The sequence below is a fragment of the Doryrhamphus excisus genome, linkage group LG6 (assembly GCF_037039965.1).
Source record: "Doryrhamphus excisus strain RoL-2023G ecotype Guam linkage group LG6, RoL_Dexc_Guam_v1.1, whole genome shotgun sequence".
Lineage (NCBI taxonomy): Eukaryota > Metazoa > Chordata > Actinopteri > Syngnathiformes > Syngnathidae > Doryrhamphus > Doryrhamphus excisus.
The window spans coordinates 19052479-19072353 of record NC_136362.1 but is presented as its reverse complement, the minus strand read 5'-3'; the positions used below and the strand labels follow the sequence as shown (position 1 = coordinate 19072353).

At 40.5% G+C, this 19875-nt stretch overlaps 2 protein-coding genes across 3 annotated transcripts; one reads left to right on the top strand and one right to left on the bottom strand.

Moving 5' to 3' along the window:
* Positions 1-1618: 1618 nt before the first annotated feature.
* On the top strand, positions 1619-6262 carry LOC131125561 (relaxin-3 receptor 1-like). Its single transcript, XM_058067214.2, has 3 exons — positions 1619-1957; positions 3627-4070; positions 5571-6262. The coding sequence occupies exons 1-3, from the start codon at positions 1706-1708 to the stop codon at positions 6177-6179; spliced, it is 1305 nt and encodes a 434-aa protein (XP_057923197.2). The 5' UTR covers positions 1619-1705; the 3' UTR covers positions 6180-6262.
* sirt6 (sirtuin 6) lies at positions 4278-19729 on the bottom strand. Of its 2 annotated transcripts, XM_078791611.1 has the most exons (9): positions 19515-19729; positions 18832-18959; positions 17046-17228; positions 16024-16083; positions 15754-15849; positions 15606-15686; positions 15045-15168; positions 13544-13867; positions 4278-5897 (listed from the first exon to the last, which is right to left on the bottom strand). In XM_078791611.1, exons 1-8 carry the CDS (start codon positions 19578-19580, stop codon positions 13550-13552), a joined length of 1056 nt encoding a protein of 351 aa, XP_078647737.1. In that variant the 5' UTR covers positions 19581-19729; the 3' UTR covers positions 4278-5897; positions 13544-13549. The 2 variants fall into 2 exon arrangements, with proteins under 2 accessions (XP_078647737.1, XP_057922820.2); XM_058066837.2 differs by lacking the exon at positions 4278-5897 and having other exon boundaries at positions 13249-13867; positions 19515-19727.
* Positions 19730-19875: the final 146 nt, after the last annotated feature.

Sequence of the window (19875 nt, the reverse complement as noted above, 5' to 3'; positions counted from 1 at the left end):
CCTTGGTGCTGGAGCATATTATTAGTGCGACACACAAAAGCTAATATGAGGAGCATATTTGACGAGCACAAACAGCAAAAAAACAAACCCAACACTGCAAAATGTCACCCTGATCCTCCTCCCATCCATCTAGCACAACTGGATACAGCGGGTGCATCGATAACAATCCAACTGTGGATTGTAAGAAATGCAAATCAACACCCACAGCTCGCTCTTTCTTCCTTTGACTGTTTGAAATGCACCATTCCTCTGATCACTTCATGTTACTGAACCCCTTGTAGTCCAAAGACTCATTTCTATACACATCAGTCTGGAAAATCTTACTTTCACATTATATGCATGGGCATACTGGAAAAAGTCATATTTGGACATAACATCACAGACATTGCATTACGGCTCCATGAAGCATACATTTTTGTTTCAAGGAAAATCTCTTAATGCATGAATTGATTGAATTTCTAATACTGAATGCCTATGCCTACATATGACCAATGTAATACATATAAAAAACTTGCAGAGCCTTAAGATACACCTGTTGTCCTCGGGATTGTGCATAATAAGCATACATATTCATTCATTCATTTTCTACTGCTTATCCTCACGAGGGTCGTGGGGGTGATGGAGCCTATCCCAGCTGTCTTTACTGGTCACCAGGCAATCACAGGGCACATATAGACAAACAACCATTCACACTCACATTCATACCTATGGACAATTTGGAGTCACCAATTAATCTAGCATGTTTTTGGAATGTGGGAAGAAACCGGAGTACCCGGAGAAAACGCACGCATGCACGGGGAGAACATGCAAACTCCACACAGAGATGGCCGAGGGTGGAATCGAACCCTGGTCTCCTTGCTGTGAGGTCTGCGCGCTAACCACTCGCTTGCCGTGCCGCCCTCATCCAGAATTTAAATTTGATAAATGAAATATGGACAGTTTTATTTAAGCTGTTTAGATGCCCAACATGCAAACTCCACACAGAGATGGCCGAGGGTGGAATTGAACTCGGGTCTCCTATAAGCATATATATATATATATATATATATATTCATTCATTCATTCATTTTCTACCGCTTTTTCCTCACGAGGGTTGCGGGGGTGCTGGAGCCTATCCCAGCTGTCTTCGGGCGAGAGGTGGGGTACACCCTGGACTGGTCGCCAGCCAATCACAGGGCACATATAGACAAACAACCATTCACACTCACATTCATACCTATGGACAATTTGGAGTCGCCAATTAACCTAGCATGTTTTTGGAATGTGGGAGGAAACCGGAGTACCCGGAGAAAACCCAAGCATGCACGGGGAGAACATGCAAACTCCACACAGAGATGGCCGAGGGTGGAATTGAACCCGGGTATGTATATATATATATATATATATATATATATATATATATATAAACTGATGATTTAATCCCAGGAAGATAAAATAATCTGCAAAACAGCAGATGTTAACGTTATTTTTGAATTGGAGCTAAATTGCGCCTCCAAATGGAGAAAAGTGGAATGCGAGGGAGTATAAAAGCCCCAGGATGGAGTCAGCATCATCGGCAGAGGAGAAGGCTGCAGCCTGACACACTCTAGTTAGCCCAGTTCTAATAAAAACTGCATTTTTCATTCATTTATCTGAAGATCACTCACCACAAATTGTAGAAGAAAGTGATGGAGATCTCTGAGCCCGCTGCGCATTCTCCAAGTGAATGACAAATGGGAGTGGTAAAAGTGCGCTAAAAGTGTCTCACGGAGCCATGCAAAGCAACAGCAGCTCTTCGGCACCCGCGGGTGGGCTGAGCGTGTGTGGAGGAGAGGAGGACGACCGCGAACTGTCCAAGTTGGTGAACCCGAACGCAGCGTCCAACCTGGCAGCTTTGAACCTGTCCCTCAACTGCTGGCTGCACATCCTCTCCAAGGAGTCCTCTGCGGACCTGCACGGAGACAGCGCCAACATGGCGGTAAGTTTGGCTCCAAGATACAAAATACAATTTTTGTCTAAATTTTATTTTCCATGTTAAATTTAAATTTACTGGATTATATCTGGATAAAACTTTGACATGTCAGTTGAGAAATAATTCAGTGCATTCAGTCCAGTCAGTGTTTTTGTCAGCCAATTTTCAGTCTTTTGGACAAAATGCTTATAATAATAATAATAATAATACCTGCCCTGTGATTGGCTGCCTCTCGCCCAAAGACAGCTGGGATAGGCTCCAGCACCCCGGCGACCCTCGTGAGGAAAAAGCAGTAGAAAATGAATGAATGAATAATAATAATACCAAATAATGTATGTTTTAGTACTGGAAAATGGATGGTGAAAACATACAAAGAGGGACAGGATGACCCGCTTTGTATGCAAAGTGAATAATATACACATATTTTACACACGTACATATTTATTCTGCACATCATTATGTGTTTTGACAAAATACTAGCATGTTTAAAAAAATTTAATCGTCTTAACTATCAAACAAGCAAAACAAAAATAGATTTTGATAGCATATTATTGTCATTATGGCACCCACGCAGTTCAGTTCTTTCAAATTAAAATGGATCCGTACTGCTGAGTCTGTTGTACATGTACTTTATTACTTACTACTTTATTTATTTCTAAGCACACCATGACCTCACTGACACACCCTTACGGCCCACAGCTTGCAGATGCTACATATGATAACAAAGCATATCAAGTCCTGTTTAACATACAAATGTACTGATAGAAAAAAAGCATTGTTTAAAAAAAACTAATTTCATCAACGTCATCATTGATGAAAACAACAGTGAGATTTTGTTCAATTTTAAATACTTTAATGTGAAATCAGGATCAAATCTGGATCAATCTTGGTTTGGCATTGCAGTTTCTGACTTTTTGTGATAAACGATACATATTTCATTTAGACAGTGTTTTGGGCTTAAATAGGATTGTCCATATTTCATTTATCAAATTTAAATTCTGGATGAGGGCGGCACGGTGGACGAGTGGTTAGCGCACAGACCTCACAGCAAGGAGGCCAGAGTTTGATTCCACCCTCCAAATTGTCCATAGGTATGAATGTGAGTGTGAATGGTTGTTTGTCTATATGTGCCCTGTGATTGGCTGGCGACCAGTCCAGGGTGTACCCCGCCTCTCGCCCAAAGACAGCTGGGATAGGCTCTGTTTGTGAGGAAAAAGCGGTATAATATGAATGAATGAAATTCTGGGCGAGATCTGCATTGAAGACAAAGTGTATAATCTGGATTAAAACTAAGTGAACACATCTTGATCCTGGATATGCATGACAAATTCCTTCCGAGGGTACTAGAGCCTATCCCAGCTGACTTTGGGCAAGAGGCGGGGTCGCCAGCCAATCACAGGGCACATATAGACAAACAACCATTCACACTCACATTCATACCTATGGACAGTTTGGATTCGCTAATTAACCTAGCATGTTTTTGGAATGTGGGAGTACCCGGAGAAAACCCACACATGCACGGAGAAAACATGCAAACTCCACAGGGGTGGAGGGTGCAATCAAACTCGGGTGTGTGGCCTGCAAGCTAACCACTTACATTCAGTTCAAATCAAATGTGAGATGTTAATGTTGTGTACCACATGACCACTGTAAATATGTTGGTGTGGCATTCCAGGTGCGAGTCCTCATTGCTCTTGTTTACCTGGTGGTGTGTGTCCTCGGGCTGGTGGGGAACCTCCTGGCACTCTTTCTGCTTCATTTCCGCCGACGTGGTCACCACCACTCCTCCATTGACTGTTTCGTGATGAGTCTGGCGCTCACGGACCTCCAGTTCGTCCTCACCCTGCCATTCTGGGCCGTGGACACGGTGCTGGACTTCCGTTGGCCCTTTGGCAGGGTCATGTGCAAGATTGTGAGCTCAGTCACCACCATGAACATGTATGCCAGCGTCTTCTTTCTCACCGCCATGAGCGTGACCCGCTACCACTCGCTGGTGACCTCTCTGAAGATAGCCAGTCCACGGAAGGCCGCTGCTCGAGCAAAGTGGGCCAGTATTGCTATTTGGATAGTGGCACTGGCGGCCACACTGCCACATTCCATCTACTCTACTACAGTTCAGGTTTGTTGACCTCAGTTGCATCCATCCATCGATCTATTTTCGTACTCTTCGGGGGCATTTAAGTACATTTTGTTGGCTAGTTAAGGGGAAAAAAAACAATATGGGACAATATCTCTCTAAATCAGGGGTCTCAAACTTGCGGCCCGAGACGCTACTTTGAGGCCCCCACCTTGATACCAAAGTTTAATGTTGAAATGACAGCTTAAAGCTGTGTGCACACCGGACACAATTAACATGATTTTGCCCCGCCCATACTGTTACCCTACCCTGTTACCCCGCCCTGTTTTGCTTTGGATTAGCAATGAAGCTAAAGGCTTATGACGCTGGGTACAAATAAATGCAGGAAATGATTTGGAATAAAAGGGAAAATACACGTCAAGATAAAGCATCTCATCAAACATGTTGTTAAAGTTACCACGCTGCTCCCAGATGGAACTGAGTACGATGCTAACTTGCTAATTGGGCACAATTATTAAGTTTCATTAATGTTCATGTTAAAGGTTAAATAACTGTTAATACTGTACATTTGAATCTGAAAAATAGAATTTATTTATTTATTATTATTTTACTTAGTATTTATTACTGATTGATTGATTAATTGTCTTTATTCTTAATTTGTTTTTTTTTATTTTTATCTTATTTTGTGTATAGAAAAATAAAAATGAAGATATTTGAGAACAGTGGAATGTTTTATCAGATATTTTGGTGTGGAAAACCGGAACCAAAGTACTGAAAAAGTGTAGGGTATAGCAGAAGCAAAAGCATTGAAGAGTTTTTTTTATTGATTTTTTTCCAGTTTTTAATAAATGCGTTTTGGGTTTGTTTTTTTTTTTAAAACCTGATGCGGCCCGGCTTCACCCAGAACCTAGCTCCGGTGGCCCCCAGGTAAATTGAGTTTGAGACCCCTGTTTTAAAGAATTATGATTAGTATAGAGGCAACGATTAATGCAATTAATCATTATCCAATAAATCGGCAACTATTTTTGGTAATCGGTTAATGGTTTCATTTAAAAATATTTTGGTATTTGGTATTGGACCGCACTCAGTTCATACAGCTTAAGTCTTTCTCCTCCGACCCCTCTCCAGTCACCACAGGTGTGCCCCAGGGCTCTGTCCTGGGGCCCCTTCTTTTCATAACCTAACTTCTCCCCCTCGGCCATATCTTCCGCAAATTTAACATTCATTTCCACTGCTTCGCGGATGACACCCAGTTCTACCTTTCTTCCAAACTTCTCTCTCTCGATCGACAGCTCCTTAGTCTATCCAAACTCAAAACTCATCTGTTCAAACTAGCTTACTCTCTCTAACCGCGTCACATGGTTCCCCACCGCATTTATTGTATGTTCTTATTCATTGTTTGTTGTCTTTTATCTTGTATTTTATATTCGTGTTTTTATATCTTCTGTACGGCGACCTTGGGTGTCCTGAAAGGTGCTTTGAAATAAAAATGTATTATTATTATTATTTGATTAATCGTTGTGATTAATTGTGTTCCTATAGGTTTCTGCTGATGATGAGCTCTGCCTGGTGAGGTTCTCCGAGTTAGATTCCGGTCACTGGGATCCTCAAGTTCTACTCGGACTCTACCAAATGCAGAAAGTGCTTCTGGGATTTGTTGTTCCTTTGATCATCATCAGCGTGTGCTACCTCCTCCTCCTGAGGTTCATCCTGAGTCGCCGTGTTGTGTGCAGCGTGTTGGGCGAGGCTTCCGCACAGAGGTCCGAAGGAGAGCAAGGCCGCCACCGCCGCCGCTCCAAAGTCACCCGGTCTGTCACCATCGTAGTCCTGTCCTTCTTCGTCTGCTGGCTGCCCAACCAGGCTCTGACCCTGTGGGGGATATTGATCAAATTTGATCTGGTGCCCTTCAGCAAAGCCTTCTACAACGCTCAGGCCTACGCCTTCCCACTGAGCGTGTGCCTGGCCCAGGCGAACAGTTGCCTCAACCCAGTCCTGTACTGCCTCATCCGCCAGGAGTACCGCACTGGACTCAAGGGGCTTCTTCTGCGGGTATCTCGCTCCATCCGGAACATTTTCACACATGCTCTGAGGGGGAGGAGAGTGGAGGAAGCACCCCCCGGTTTGGTGATGATACACAAAGACAACATGTGATCTTGGGAACGTAATAGGGCTGTAGGGTTTTTCTGCATTAAATACTACACACATCTCTCAAGGTGGACATACTCTATGATAAATTGAGTTCACTGACACTGGATGACTTCCAATCAATATAATATCAAACTTGTTTTTGTGAGTGAACTGCATTTCAAACTATTACCAGAATAAAATTCATTCATTTTCTACCGCTTTTTCCTCACAAGGGTTGCAGGGGGTGCTGGAGCCTATCCCAGCGGTCTTCGGGCGAGAGGCGGGGTACACCCTGGACTGGTCGCCAGCCAATCACAGGGCACATATAGACAAACAACCATTCACACTCACATTCATACCTATGGACAATTTGGAGTGGCCAATTAACCTAGCATGTTTTTGGAATGTGGGAGGAAACCGGAGTACCCGGAGAAAACCCACGCATGCACGGGGAGAACATGTAAACTCCACACAGAGATGGCCGAGGGTGGAATTGAACCCTAGTCTCCTAGCTGTGGGGTCTGCACGCTAACCACTTGACCGCCGTGCCGCCCCAGAATAAAATATTTTATAATAATATGTATAGAGAGATAAACTGCTGTGTAATGCAACTCAAACTGCTCATTTTTTTGCTCACTTTCATGCTGACCAGGAGCTTTTACGATTGCGTTTTTTCAAAAATGAATTAATGATCGCTGTTTTGTGGTTGACTGTGGCCTGTTATTATTTTAAAAATATTGAAAGACCTGTTATAGGTAGTATGCTGGTCATAAAATGGCAGTGATTTTTGATTCTCTTCCCATTCCACATGGAAGTAGCAAGTTTTAGGCTTCATACTTTCTTAAGTTTAGAATAAATAAATTGGAGGTTAACTAGTTAACTAGTATGCAAATTTCCCCACTGAGGGACGAATAAAGGCATATCTTAGTTACCCTGGTAGCCTGCTAATGCTTAAAGCTGCAGCCGTCTCATGTATTCCTGCAGTGATACCGCAGCTTGTGATGTAAACAAAGAATTATAGGAGTCTCAGGTGACTTTAGGGGTATCATATCATGTCAACAGTGTTCTAATAATAGTAAAACTGTATTTACAAAGTCATAGAGGTGTTTTATGCTGAAAATATTCCTTTTATTAATATTGAATCCTAAATTAACTTATTGCAGTCAGGTCTGAAACTATTAACTGTAATAAACCAGGGATGATTGTTATTGATATTTAAAAGTTCCATGTCAGGTTCTATGGTTATTCTTCTCATTGGTACCCTTCTGCGGCATCATAAGGTGCTGTATGCCTGTTGGTACAATAGCAGGGGTGTCAAACTCAATCCCACCGGGGGCCAAAGCTCAAAGCCGACTTTAGGTTGTGGGCCAAACTGGACGCCCAACTTTGTATGTATTATTTATCCTAAAATTTGTATATTTCTGCATATTGAAAGTATTAAAAACCTTGAAACCTTCTAGTCTTTTAACATAATTGGTGAATGAAGCACACTTATATGCATCATCAGTGCGCACACATGATATGCAGGATGTGCACTAATAATCAAGGCTCAAAAAATAGCAGTACTTTGAAAATTACTCATTAGTACTGATGAATAGATAAGTAAGCAGCTACACAGACGAGAATGTGCATTTTTTTATGTCCATTTATTCCTGTGTGAAATTTCTACTTTCCAATGGTCTGAGGATATTTGACGATGGCTGTTTTTGGAGTGGTTGTTTGTTTCAATAAAGTTATTGTTGAGCAACCACCTTTTTGTCCTTGTCTCAATCTCCAGTTAAAAGTTCTCATGGCACTCTGTGAGATATGTAAACCGCCAAGGGTTTGCAGCAGTGGAATAAGCAGATTACGCATTTCCCTTCAAGTTTTGTTTTAGTTGAAATGATCCCTTTTGACTGTCTTATGCCTCATTAATTTATAAACAGGGTGTAATAATTACAAAATTTAAATGCCAATGTAGTAGTTTGTTTGTACTAGAGAAATCTCATTTCACACATTCCTGTAAGCACTGTGTTTGCAAAGGTCCAAATGGCGGGCTAACTCAATGCTACTTTTGAAATACTTCAGCAGGCTGGAATTGACTTCCTGCTTCCGACCTGCTTTTAATATACTCCACCTCAGTCCCGACTCTTGGTACACCCACTCTACCGTGATTGGCCACATTCCCAAGCGCTCCCAAGGACTTCCGGATACGTAGCTCCGCGTTTACTAATTGATTTCATTGCATGAAACAACAATATAATTTGTTGTGGCTTTGTTTTCAGGGCATGAAGAAATCAACATTCATAAGCTAAAAAGAATAAACAAAAGCACTTTAGATTGAAAATTGTTCTGCAATATTGTTCAGCCAAGCTATCAAAGACACTGACTTTGCTAGCATGAAGGCTAACATCTATGTCAAACTAGCTAACTAATAATCTTGACTTCCTGCTTCCGACCTGCTTTTAATATACTCCACCTCAGTCCAGACTCTTGGTACACCCACTCTGCCGTGATTGGCCACATTCCCAAGCGCTCCCAAGGACTTCCGGATACGGAAACAACAATATAATTTGTTGTGGCTTTGTTTTCAGGGCATGAAAAAAATCAACATTCATGAGCTAAAAAGCATAAACAAAAGCACTTTAGATTGAAAATTGTTCTGCAATATTGTTCAGCCAAGCTATCAAAGACACTGACTTTGCTAGCATGAAGGCTAACATCTATGTCAAACTAGCTAACTAATAATCTTGACTTCCTGCTTCCGACCTGCTTTTAATATACTCCACCTCAGTCCCGACTCTTGGTACACCCACTCTGCCGTGATTGGCCACATTCCCAAGCGCTCCCAAGGACTTCCGGATACGTAGCTCCGTGTTTACTAATTGATTTCATTGCATGAAACAACAATATAATTTGTTGTGGCTTTGTTTTCAGGGCATGAAGAAATCAACATTCATAAGCTAAAAAGCATAAACAAAAGCACTATAGATTGAAAATTGTTCTGCAATATTGTTCTGCCAAATTATCAAAGACACTGACTTTGCTAGCATGAAGGCTAACATCTATGTCAAACAAGCTAGCTAACAATCTAAAGCAGGGGTCTCAAACTTAAATTTACTTGGGGGCCACTGGAGCTAGGGTCTGGGTGAGAGTGGGCCACATCAGGTTTTCCAAAAAAAAAAACGCATTTATTAAAAACAATAAAATTTAAAAAAAACTTCGCTTTGGTTCCAATTTTCTACAAGAAAAGCTCTGATAAAACATTCCACAGTTCTCAATTATCTTGCTACGCTAACTCGCAAACTAGAGAGCTAGTGACCTAAACGGTAGCCTTCAAGTTATTTCCTTTAAACATAAATAGCCAAAAACTTACCACTTCCACACGGATAGGGAGGATAACTATTAACAGTTATTTAACCTTTAACATGAACATTAATCAAACGTAATAATTTTTTCTGGGTACATGATACCATACAGCATCCATATCAAACTTGCGCGGGCCGCACTAACATTAAACTTTCATATCAAGGCGGGGGCCTCAAACTAGTGTCCTGCGGGCCACATTTGGCCTGCGGCCCGTGTGTTTGAGTCCCCTGATCTAAAGCCTTCATGCTTTTTCAGTGTAACTGTTTAGGTTTAAACAGACAAATACTGAGTAGCTGAATATTTACAATTTGACATGAAACGCACAAAAGTCCTCCTCAAGTTCATTTTCAGAAGATCGTGTCGGCTAGCTATTCCTCTGTTTCCAAGTCCGTACGTTTTCATACCACAATTTGAGAAACAGTGCCCTCTGGTGGCGAATATGAGCGTGACTGTGTGGCAATGAATCAAGTTTTTCCCGATTAATGATAATGGTTATCATGCCACGTTTTGTTCGACTTGTGAGGCATAGGTTTCCCGAAAAAAAACTTAGCTGACTGGAATATACCGTTCAACATTTGAGGCGCCATTATGTTTTTGTGTCATTTTGCACATTTACAATAGAGTCCTAACCAAAAAATGCAATCACTTTTTCTTCATCACCCAAACAATGCAGTATGATGGTTGAAAGCACGATGTAACGTGATTCATTTTTTATTTAGACTTTTCCCTTCGAGCGTGAACATTGCATTTCATTGAGGTTTTATTGTGTGACGTATCTGACCTCACACTCGTCTAATAACACCAGGATTTACTGTGCCGCCAGCATACTGGACTGAAGGCAAGAGCACTGTAGCACTGTGATATTTGTTCTGTGAAAATGTATGTACTGTGATGTAAAATAGAAACACAAAACAAAAGTGTGATGAAAAGTTATCCGTCACATCAGAAAACGATGAAAGGGAAGGAAAATGAGTCGTAGCTCAGAGCTATGACGTTTTCTGCTCTTTTGAAACCTTTCAAGTCAGAATATGGATCCTTTTCACCTTCCCATATGTAAATACCACATATACACATATTTCAGACCCCCGCATCACTATTGTGTGCACCATGGAGGCAATTATCTTGACAAACAGAATCACAATCATTTAGCAGAGGAGAACATGAATAGGGTCACTGATGAAATACAGCCAGCATGGGATTGATTGCTGCTCAGAGACTGTGAGTAAACCTATTGCCAAGAATCTTACAAGATAGGCTCCCGCTTCTCTATGACACTGGGCAGTATAAGCATTATAAAAAAATAAATACGTTAATGAATTATGAAGTCTAATTCTATAAACAAAAACAATTGGATTACCTCCCTGTCAAATCACTTCATAATCTGCACAGTAGCAATTTCAATGTCAGAGCTCCTGACAGCACGTTTCAATTCCACACATTATTATTAATTCTCATCTTCAGGGATCTACTTTGTGTAGACAACCACCAGAGGAAATACATATTTCATCCCTCACATGTCAAGTTATTGGACATGGACAGGTCAGCTGAAAATTTCCCAGTCAGAGCTTCGTGGGAGTGATGAGCGTCCATGGAGGTATAGACTGTCAATCACATTTCAATTATCGGGGGGCAGTGGGTTATTTGTGGTTTATTTGGCCCTGATACTTACACTGCATTAGATGACTACCTATCATTCTTTAAAGTATCTCACATAAATACACAGTAAAGGCAAGAACAGATAAAAGATAAACAAAACCGCAAAAGCTGCTCTGATATGTTCAGATTTCTAAACCAAAATATGTTTCTATAGCAGGGGTCTCAAACACGCGGACACTAGTTTGAGGCCCCTGCCTTGATATGAAAGTTTAATGTTAGTGCGGCCCCCGCAAGTTTGATATGGATGCTGTATGGTATCATGTACCCAGAAAAAATTATTACGTTTGATTAATGTTCATGTTAAAGGTTAAATAACTGTTAATAGTTATCCTCCCTATCCGTGTGGAAGTGGTAAGTTTTTGGCTATTTAAGTTTAAAGGAAATAACTTGAAGGCTACCGTTTAGGTCGCTAGCTCTCTAGTTTGCAAGTTAGCATGTGTCTCAAGACCCTGCAGTTGCGCAATATGTTGTAAATAAAAAGAGTATAAATGTGACTATAGTCATGTTTTGTCATGTCTACAGGGCTCTAATAATGTTTTGTTATTTTAATCTGAAATAAATAATTTGTCTACCCACCAACTATATGTGGTTTCTTAAGTTTTTATTTGCCGTTTTATTATCATTATTATATTTATTTATTACTGATTGATTGATTTTTATTCTTGATTTGTTTATTTTTCATCTTATTTTGTGCAGAAAAATTAAGATATTTGAGAACATTGGAATGTTTTATCAGAGCTTTTATTGTAGAAAATCGGAACCAAAGCACTGAAAAAGTTTGTATATTTTTTTGTTTTTAATAATACGTTTTTTTTTTTTTTGAAAACCTAATGCGGCCCAGCCTTGCCCAGACCCTAGCTCCAGTGGCGCCCAGGTAAATTGAGTTTGAGACCCCTGCTCTATAGGAAATAATGAACCTAGAAACATCCAATCCTGTACTAGAAGCACATGCAATGTGTGTATTTAACTGACAAGTGAAATTACTCACCACATCAGATGTGACCTGGTGAATACATCAGAGATGAAAGGGAGTCTTCCTATTGAGTTTTTAAGACCACATTGCTACGTGCTGTTTCTTTACAGCTTCAGTGATGGTAAATGCACTTTCAATTTGGGCTAGTAACCGTAACGTGGAAGAAAGAAGAAAGTCAATGCAAACTCCAGTTTCCAAAGTCAACAACAATGTCAACCACCATAGTCAGGCGCCAGAAGATTTGGACTGCCAACAGCTTCACTCGGTGCACAAGTATCAGTCACATTGTGTGAAAGCAAGGGGAAACATAACACACTCTTCTTAGGAGAAGGCTTAATCCCCAGTTTTAGTAATGAATACAAATGCACTGGTTAATGTTTGTTCCAGAATGTGATTGACGCGCTACAAGGCCACAGCACAATTAAAATCAGTAGGTCTCCTTTTCAAGGCCATTTCTACAAATGACCGACGCTAGATAAATGTCAATGTTTGTGATGATAATAAATGATAGATAGCTAAGATTCACTGCAAGCAGTGATTGACTTCTGGGAAATATGTGGCCAAACACCCTAAAAATGTGCATCGCCACACACAAGCATCTGTGGACAAGTCATGGTAACGCTAAAAACAAAAGTGCTCTCTATGCTTTGATTGTCATCGCCGCATAATTAAGAGTATTGTCATGTGATATCAGCGCATAGAGGACATGTCAGCGCTGACCTAAGATGTTAATGAGGTCCCATGGTAGTATAAATCATAGCATTATGTAAAATCTTGATGAATAATTGCCTTTATAATGCTGCCTTTCAACTGAAAGTAGGCCACTTCTGCCTGACAATGTGCAGACAGTAGTCTGTAAAACAAACCGATGCTACAAAGGATGTGCTTGGATTTATTGCCAAAACACAGGTAAAATAAAAAAAATCCTCCTGGGATTAAAAAATGTAATTTAGGAACAATCGTCTATTTACAACAAGATATTGCAGTACATCATTCACACAAGGAGACGCTCAGCTGTTTGTTTACCAGAGGGCCAAAAAAAATGAACACAATGTTAAAAATAGACATTTTAATAACATACTAACACCTCGCTGCAGCTTATTAAAAACTAGCCATGCCATGCGTTCTAGATTTTTAAAACCGTCATGGTAGCAGATATCTGACCGCATATCTAAGATATTTCAAAGTCTTTGCTTGAGTGTCATTTTGTGAGGCTTTGAGCTGAGGAGTCTTGGTTTAAGTGGTGCTGCTGAAATGGTGGAAATCAATAAAGAAGGCTCAACCACCAAAAATAAGTCAAAGTGTTCCAGTAGACAAAAAAAAGAGGCGACAAACTGCGTCCTCTGTAGAGCCAGTCAAACTGGTGAGCCTCTTGTGTAAAATGTTTTTGGACAGCTGGTGAGGAAAGTACCTGAGGTTATTTGTTGTTACATACGCCCACTGGAGGATCTTCCCTCTCCCTCTTTACAGACACAGTTTCTTCTTTGATGGCGTCTGTGTCTTCTGGACATTCTGCTGTTCTCTTCCGTCCCTTCTTCGTGATTTCACCTTTGACGTTCACATCAGCAGTAAGAGCGCGCTGAGGCTTGATGTCGACAGTGTCTTCGGGTGCGGCGGTGGAGCTCTCGCACACGGTTGGCCCCTCCCACTTAGGGATGTCCAAGCCTAGACGTTCCATGAGCTGCTTCATGACCTCGTCTACGTAGCTGTGGATAAGCAAGTGTGCATGCTTGTCCTGCAAGACACACAATGGGGGGGGGGGGGTGGGGGGGGCTTATGAGCTCACATTTTGGAACAATTCATGCAAATGTCATATGAATTAAGTTAAGTTAAAGGACTCTTTTCCAGGATTTATTTAGAATAAGTACTACATAAGTCATGGTCTGTTCATGCTAATATATGTGGTCCTCGCGGTACATAAGAGTTCAGTTCATACACTGTGAAGCAAGTCGAGTTTTAGTGTGAGTCAAATTCTATACCTAAATTAACTCCCAAGTCACCGACACTGCACACATGAGCATACAAATATGGTAATAAAAATTTGAAATACAATAATTAAATGGAACTAATGGAGAACAACTCCTTACCTTTACTCTGTGGCTTATTGGTAGGAGGAAAGAGAAGAGGCAGGACAACAAATAAAACAATAATGAGATCACCGCCCTGCTTTTTTATTAGTCGCTTTTATAGGGCCATGTAGATGCTTTAACATGCTGAAGGATACCATCCTTAATGATGGTAGTGATAGTCCAATGTTTAATACCAATACATGCTGCCAATATTGGTATGGGTTTCTCCAATCTCAGAGCCATGTGTTCATTTTCACTTCCATGTGAAATGACTGCTATACACTTGGGAGACATTATAAAGTGCAAAGAGTTTTACATTTAAAAGTGATGTTATTCAGTCCTTGTAGATTTGAATGAGGCACACGCTATTCATCCACAGTGTGCGAGATATTATTCTTCCCCTGCGCGTGCTAAAACTACAGTAGTAGTTCTCCAGTGAGACCAAAATTAAGTTTTTCTCTAATTTATGGGAGCATGTTCATAATCATGAAACGCCAAAACTCAGAAAGCCGTAACCCGAGGACCACCTTTTATACCTTTTATATACGGCTGAAGTAATGGCTGATATAATTTTAAATAATGGCTGAAACAAGGGTCCATAAAGATGGACAACAAAGCCAAAAATACACCGCCTCTATTTGATAAATAATGGCAAGTATTTAGTGTTACATTCCCCCAACACTTGCATCTGCCCTACTAATTGTCACTAAATTACTAGGCTTGTAGGTTAATCTTGTGGTGGGAATTACAGGTCTACTCCATCATTATTAAATTGGTTCACACTTTTGTCCGTATAGTTCCTACAGAAAATAGTTTGTGCAGAAAGTGCAGGAATGAGCATACATGCTTGGTTGGCTGCAGGTTGACAATGACCACTTTCCCGCCTTTGCGTTTGGTGACGAGTGGAAGGTCTCCGCTGGGTTTGATCTGCAGGGAGGTACCCAGCGTCAGTGCCAGGTCTGCTAGTCTAGTACATGCAAAACACAGCAGGCGTTTGAGAAAATCCTAATTTAACTCGAATGGAATAACATAGTTGCATAAGCCAACACAGTAACTAAAAAGATGGACCACAATTCATTTTTTTATTTTTTAAATTCCTGGAGCGGGAGTCATCTTCTTAGCCAAGTACAGTAAATGGTAATCACATATGTGATGAGTCACTGACTGAGTACATTGAGATGGAACAAGCATAGTTCACTGTGCCCACTCAGCACATAATAAAACCATTACCTTGAGAAAAGCCTGAATGGAAATACAGTATTGAGATGGCAAAGGGGGACATTAAAGGACACTGATGTATCCATTAACACCAAAGAGGCTTTTTACAGTAAATATGGACTTATTTGCTGTTGAGCCCCAAGGTGGACTGTGGTTTAAGTGCATCTGGGGAAAAACAAACTTTACCTGCTTGCATTGTCTGCTTTGTTCAGATCTCTGTCGGGAAGAGCATCCTCCCAGTCCAGTATAGTACTGATGAACTTCCCTCTGTGGTCGTAAAGATGTGATCAGCTTCTTTCATCAAAATAGTGTGTGTGCGTGTGTGTGCATTCACCTGCAGGCTCTGAGCCCCCTGGATCGCACCACATCGCAGTATCGTCCCGTTGGCTTGAGGCCCATCACGCCGATCACTTTTTCCCTGACATACTGCCTGGGAAAGCAAAAAGTCTCACTTTGCGTCTTGAGATAGAACAGAAAATTCACACTGTTGTACAAAACAGAAAGCTATCAAACAAGCTCTCGTTATATAAGAACCAAATGGGAGATTGTTTGATCAGTAACATACAAAGAATAAAACAAAATGTACAAAAGTGTGTTAACGTACCTGCCACACTTCTCACACTCCTCCACAAACATGTTTCCATGAAGTTCCGACAACAAATCCCTATTAGGAGCACAGACATCTGTATTTAAGATCACAGTGTGTGATGTGTACATGACAACTCTAGTTGTCAAGCTCTACGTGGATGATTGGTTCTGTCATAAATATTCTGGCCAGTAGGCTTCATTACTGTGCTCCACTTGGCAGATTGCAGCAACCATTCTCATGTTTCAATTATTTTCTCTTGCCGACGTGACAGGGTTGCGTTATTAGAAAAGGCAGAACAAAACTGGAGGGAAGCAGATGTATGGAAGTGCTTCCAGGGAGAGCAGGTATTGCATTACAGGCTGAATGGTTGGATTGAGTGGGAAATTGGATTTGCTGGGTCAGTCCATTGCCATGGCATAAGAAAGTTGGACCCTAACCCTGATTTTGACTTTCTATTTTCCAGAGTGTTCCTTTCACACTTTTCGGGCAGTGAAGCAGTTGAATTGGCTTTGTAAACAACATCAAAATATCATCTGCCCACATGTAAAAGAGGATGTTCCTTTTTACAATTAAATTACTGCCAAAAGCACAAACTGTATTGGACTCAAATTAAACTCCACAAAGCACATTACTGCTGTAGGAGTAGGAGAGACAATGTTGTCCTGCCAATATTCCACCTTCGGAGGCAGCAGGGGTACACAGCACCTGTGTAAAACAAAATGGCGGTACAACTTCCTTCTCTTGCCTGTCAGGTTGAATGTAATGTCACAATCTGACTGGTTTGTCTGATGTCGTAAAAGTGCACACAGATGCGACAATATCCTGCCTTTGCTGGGTTTTGTGTAAAAGGAAAAGACAACATATTGCTGGATCTTCTGGGCTGCGTAAGGCGCTACTAATGCTAAAAGATATCGTGGCTATCTCTAAAACACAATGACCATCACAAGAAAATACTTAACAAAGAGGACTATCTGAAATGAATATATATATATTTTTTAATTGTTGGCCGACTGTGTAATGGTACAAAGCCAAGTCACCTTGGGAAGCCGGATCGCACATGCAAGCCATCCACATTCTGGCTGATGAGATACTTCAGGTATCCGGCCCGCTGGAGGCCGAGCAGGGCCATGTGAGTCAGGCTGGGCCGGGCCTCTTCAAACGTGGTGTCAAAGTGAGGTGACTCGCCCTTTTCCTCCAATGTCCACACACCTTTTGGACCCCTGAGAGAGAATATGTTGAATATATAAGACTGCCATGATATTTTGCTTATCATAATAATAGGATCACAATAATACAGTATGTCCCACACATTCATCAAATCAAATGTTTTGCTTATTTTCTGTCTCTCACAACGTGCATAAAAATGACATACACAAGCGTGAAGGCCAATTATATACCTGTATACCTGTCAGTGAACCATTTTAAAAGAATTTTTAAATACTATTGTGATTTCTGTTTTCTGCAAATGTGCTTGGACTTACTTGGTATTTTTCTTTTAACTTCTTTTTCTCATATTTAACATTCATCCTATTTCAATTTGAGTACTGACCATAAAAAAAATGAAAGAGGCAAGAGGAATGTCTTGCATCTTAAAGAAAAATGTCAATATTTAGCTGAAGTATATGGATAATTTATGACATATCAATATCACACCTTTCTCTCGTGTAAGTAATGGGCATCTCAACTGAATACAGTGTAGTGTAAAATTCCTTGGAGGTGCCAAATTATTACAAAAATATACTATCTCCATGTCCCAGAGGTGGGAATACATCACTCAATTACTCAGCTTGTGTTATTCATTACTGCTTATCACCACAGAAGTGATGCTGCATGGAGGAGCTGTGAAGCTCTGCATTCATGTGATTTGGTGAGTTTTAGTAATGTGAATTTTGGTCTGGGTCTTCTACGGCAGTGTTTATTATGTATTTATTAAGCAAGAGCACATACAATATTTTACATTACAAACATCTCACAGCACACCACCAATCGAGCCTTGACTTATTCTGGAATTCCATAATGTATGGAATACGGGTAAAGTAATTTAAATTCAATACATACATACGTCATACTAGGTGGAATCATTGTGCTAGAATGTGTGTCAGCCTATCATTAGCAAAGCATTGCTGCAAGCAGACAAGTCAGTAATGGTGCAGGACAAATGGTAAAACATGAATAAAGAGAGCAGATGCATTACAAATGCACATTTTCAAACATAACAGTTAGGGGCAATAAAATACCCTGATGATTTAGCAGGCATTTTTAATGGATGGTTTGTGTCAATTGTGCTTCATTATCAAAGTGCTGTGCTGGTTTTTAAAATCTACCACCCTCGTCTGTTCAAACTATGGCATTACAAGAGAAGACAAAATAACCCATCTTAACCACAAAAAAAAATATTATATTCCAATTTCTGTATTTCTTGCATTGTAACATCACAATGAAACACATTTCTTATATTTCATGCCAAAAATGTTGTTTTATTTCTACGAAAAGAAAACCTTACAAATGCAAGCTGATCAATTTCCATTCAACTGTATTTGAGACCAGTCACAAGTGATATCTGCAACCTTTAGTTTGAATCACCAGTAGGAATATTTCTGTTTTTTTGTCAATGTCCAAATAAATACATGTTGACATGTTTGCACTAATACTGAAAGTCCTCCCTCACACAATGTCCGCTTTAGGGTGAGACTGACCATTGTTTTCACAAGAAGCTCAACAAATAAAAATAGATTTTATAAATGGGAAACTGGCATAAAGAAACAGAAAGTTAGAGTTTCAAAATTAGCATAATAATATACAAAAAAGGTGATGATTTCTTACCTGAAATCAGGAATGCCCGCTGAAGTGCTGATTCCTGCTCCGGAGTGCACGACCATGTACTTAGATTCTTTTATAAGCTGAGCGAGGATCTCTACCTTTGCTTTCAGCTCCTCTGAGTTATCAAATACCTGTTTTAACATAGTGTGGAAAAAAATAACATGGTTTTGGTCACAGAGGTGGTGCAAATGTGTTACAAACTACAAGAGAGTCATGACAAAAGTATGTAATGTTTTGTCCAAGTATCATTTAGACGCCGTGTGCAGACTATACAATAGAGTTGGGACCGAAAAAATGATTTCTTGGGCATATTGTGTAGCTTTTTCTGGTCGTCCCAAGCTGTTTCCGCTCTTAATATAGGAAATTAACCACCTTTATTTGTTTTGGGGTTAAGTTATCTTGGAACTTGGAATACTAGGTTGTGTACAATAGTATTGTCTCACTCATTGTATGTTCGCTAAAACTCGAAACCTTGAGATGTTAATTGCAAGATTTAACATCCAGATCCAACTTCTGATTGTATCCGTTTTGGTCTATTTTTCCTCAGCCTGTACATTTAATTTGAAAGTATTTGTGCGTCACAACAATGTAACCCACCATAAACCAATTAGGTTGCTAAAGGGCTATCTTGGCACCTAAAACCGGTTCTTCGGAATTTAATGACCCGCACTGTGGTAAAATATTACCTCTGGAAGTCCGCACACGCCCTTGTCTGCGTACGGCGAGAGACCGGCGGCATAATTCACAGACATTGCAGTTATTTGAGGAGTTTCTTTGTTAAAATTGGTTGGAAAGACAGAAAATTTCCGCAAAGCGTCGCTTCTGCTGACGTCATCACTAAGCGTCTTCTGTTTATTGGTGGGTGGCAAGATTTTTGGCGCGCATTACCGCCACCTTCTGAAAAGGAGTGTGGAAGAGAATAGGAGCTACTCTATGTACTGTATACCTGCAAGTCCCGTTTTTGTTTGAAACGAAAATAAGTAAAGACTATGGTCAGAGTCTAGTTGTAAAATATCAGCAACATTGAATCTTTTCATCTTTAAACCT

Coding starts and splice junctions, on each gene's coding strand:
- LOC131125561 (XM_058067214.2), top strand. CDS start 1,706: ATGACAAATGGGAGTGGTAAAAGTGCGCTAAAAGTGTCTCACGGAGCC. Junction 1,958..3,626: donor GAGACAGCGCCAACATGGCG/GTAAGTTTGGCT, acceptor GTGGCATTCCAG/GTGCGAGTCCTCATTGCTCT. Junction 4,071..5,570: donor TCTACTCTACTACAGTTCAG/GTTTGTTGACCT, acceptor GTGTTCCTATAG/GTTTCTGCTGATGATGAGCT.
- sirt6 (XM_078791611.1), bottom strand. CDS start 19,580: ATGTCTGTGAATTATGCCGCCGGTCTCTCGCCGTACGCAGACAAGGGC. Junction 18,960..19,514: donor GCGTGTGCGGACTTCCAGAG/GTAATATTTTAC, acceptor ATGTTAAAACAG/GTATTTGATAACTCAGAGGA. Junction 16,084..17,045: donor GTGCGATCCGGCTTCCCAAG/GTGACTTGGCTT, acceptor TGCTCCTAATAG/GGATTTGTTGTCGGAACTTC.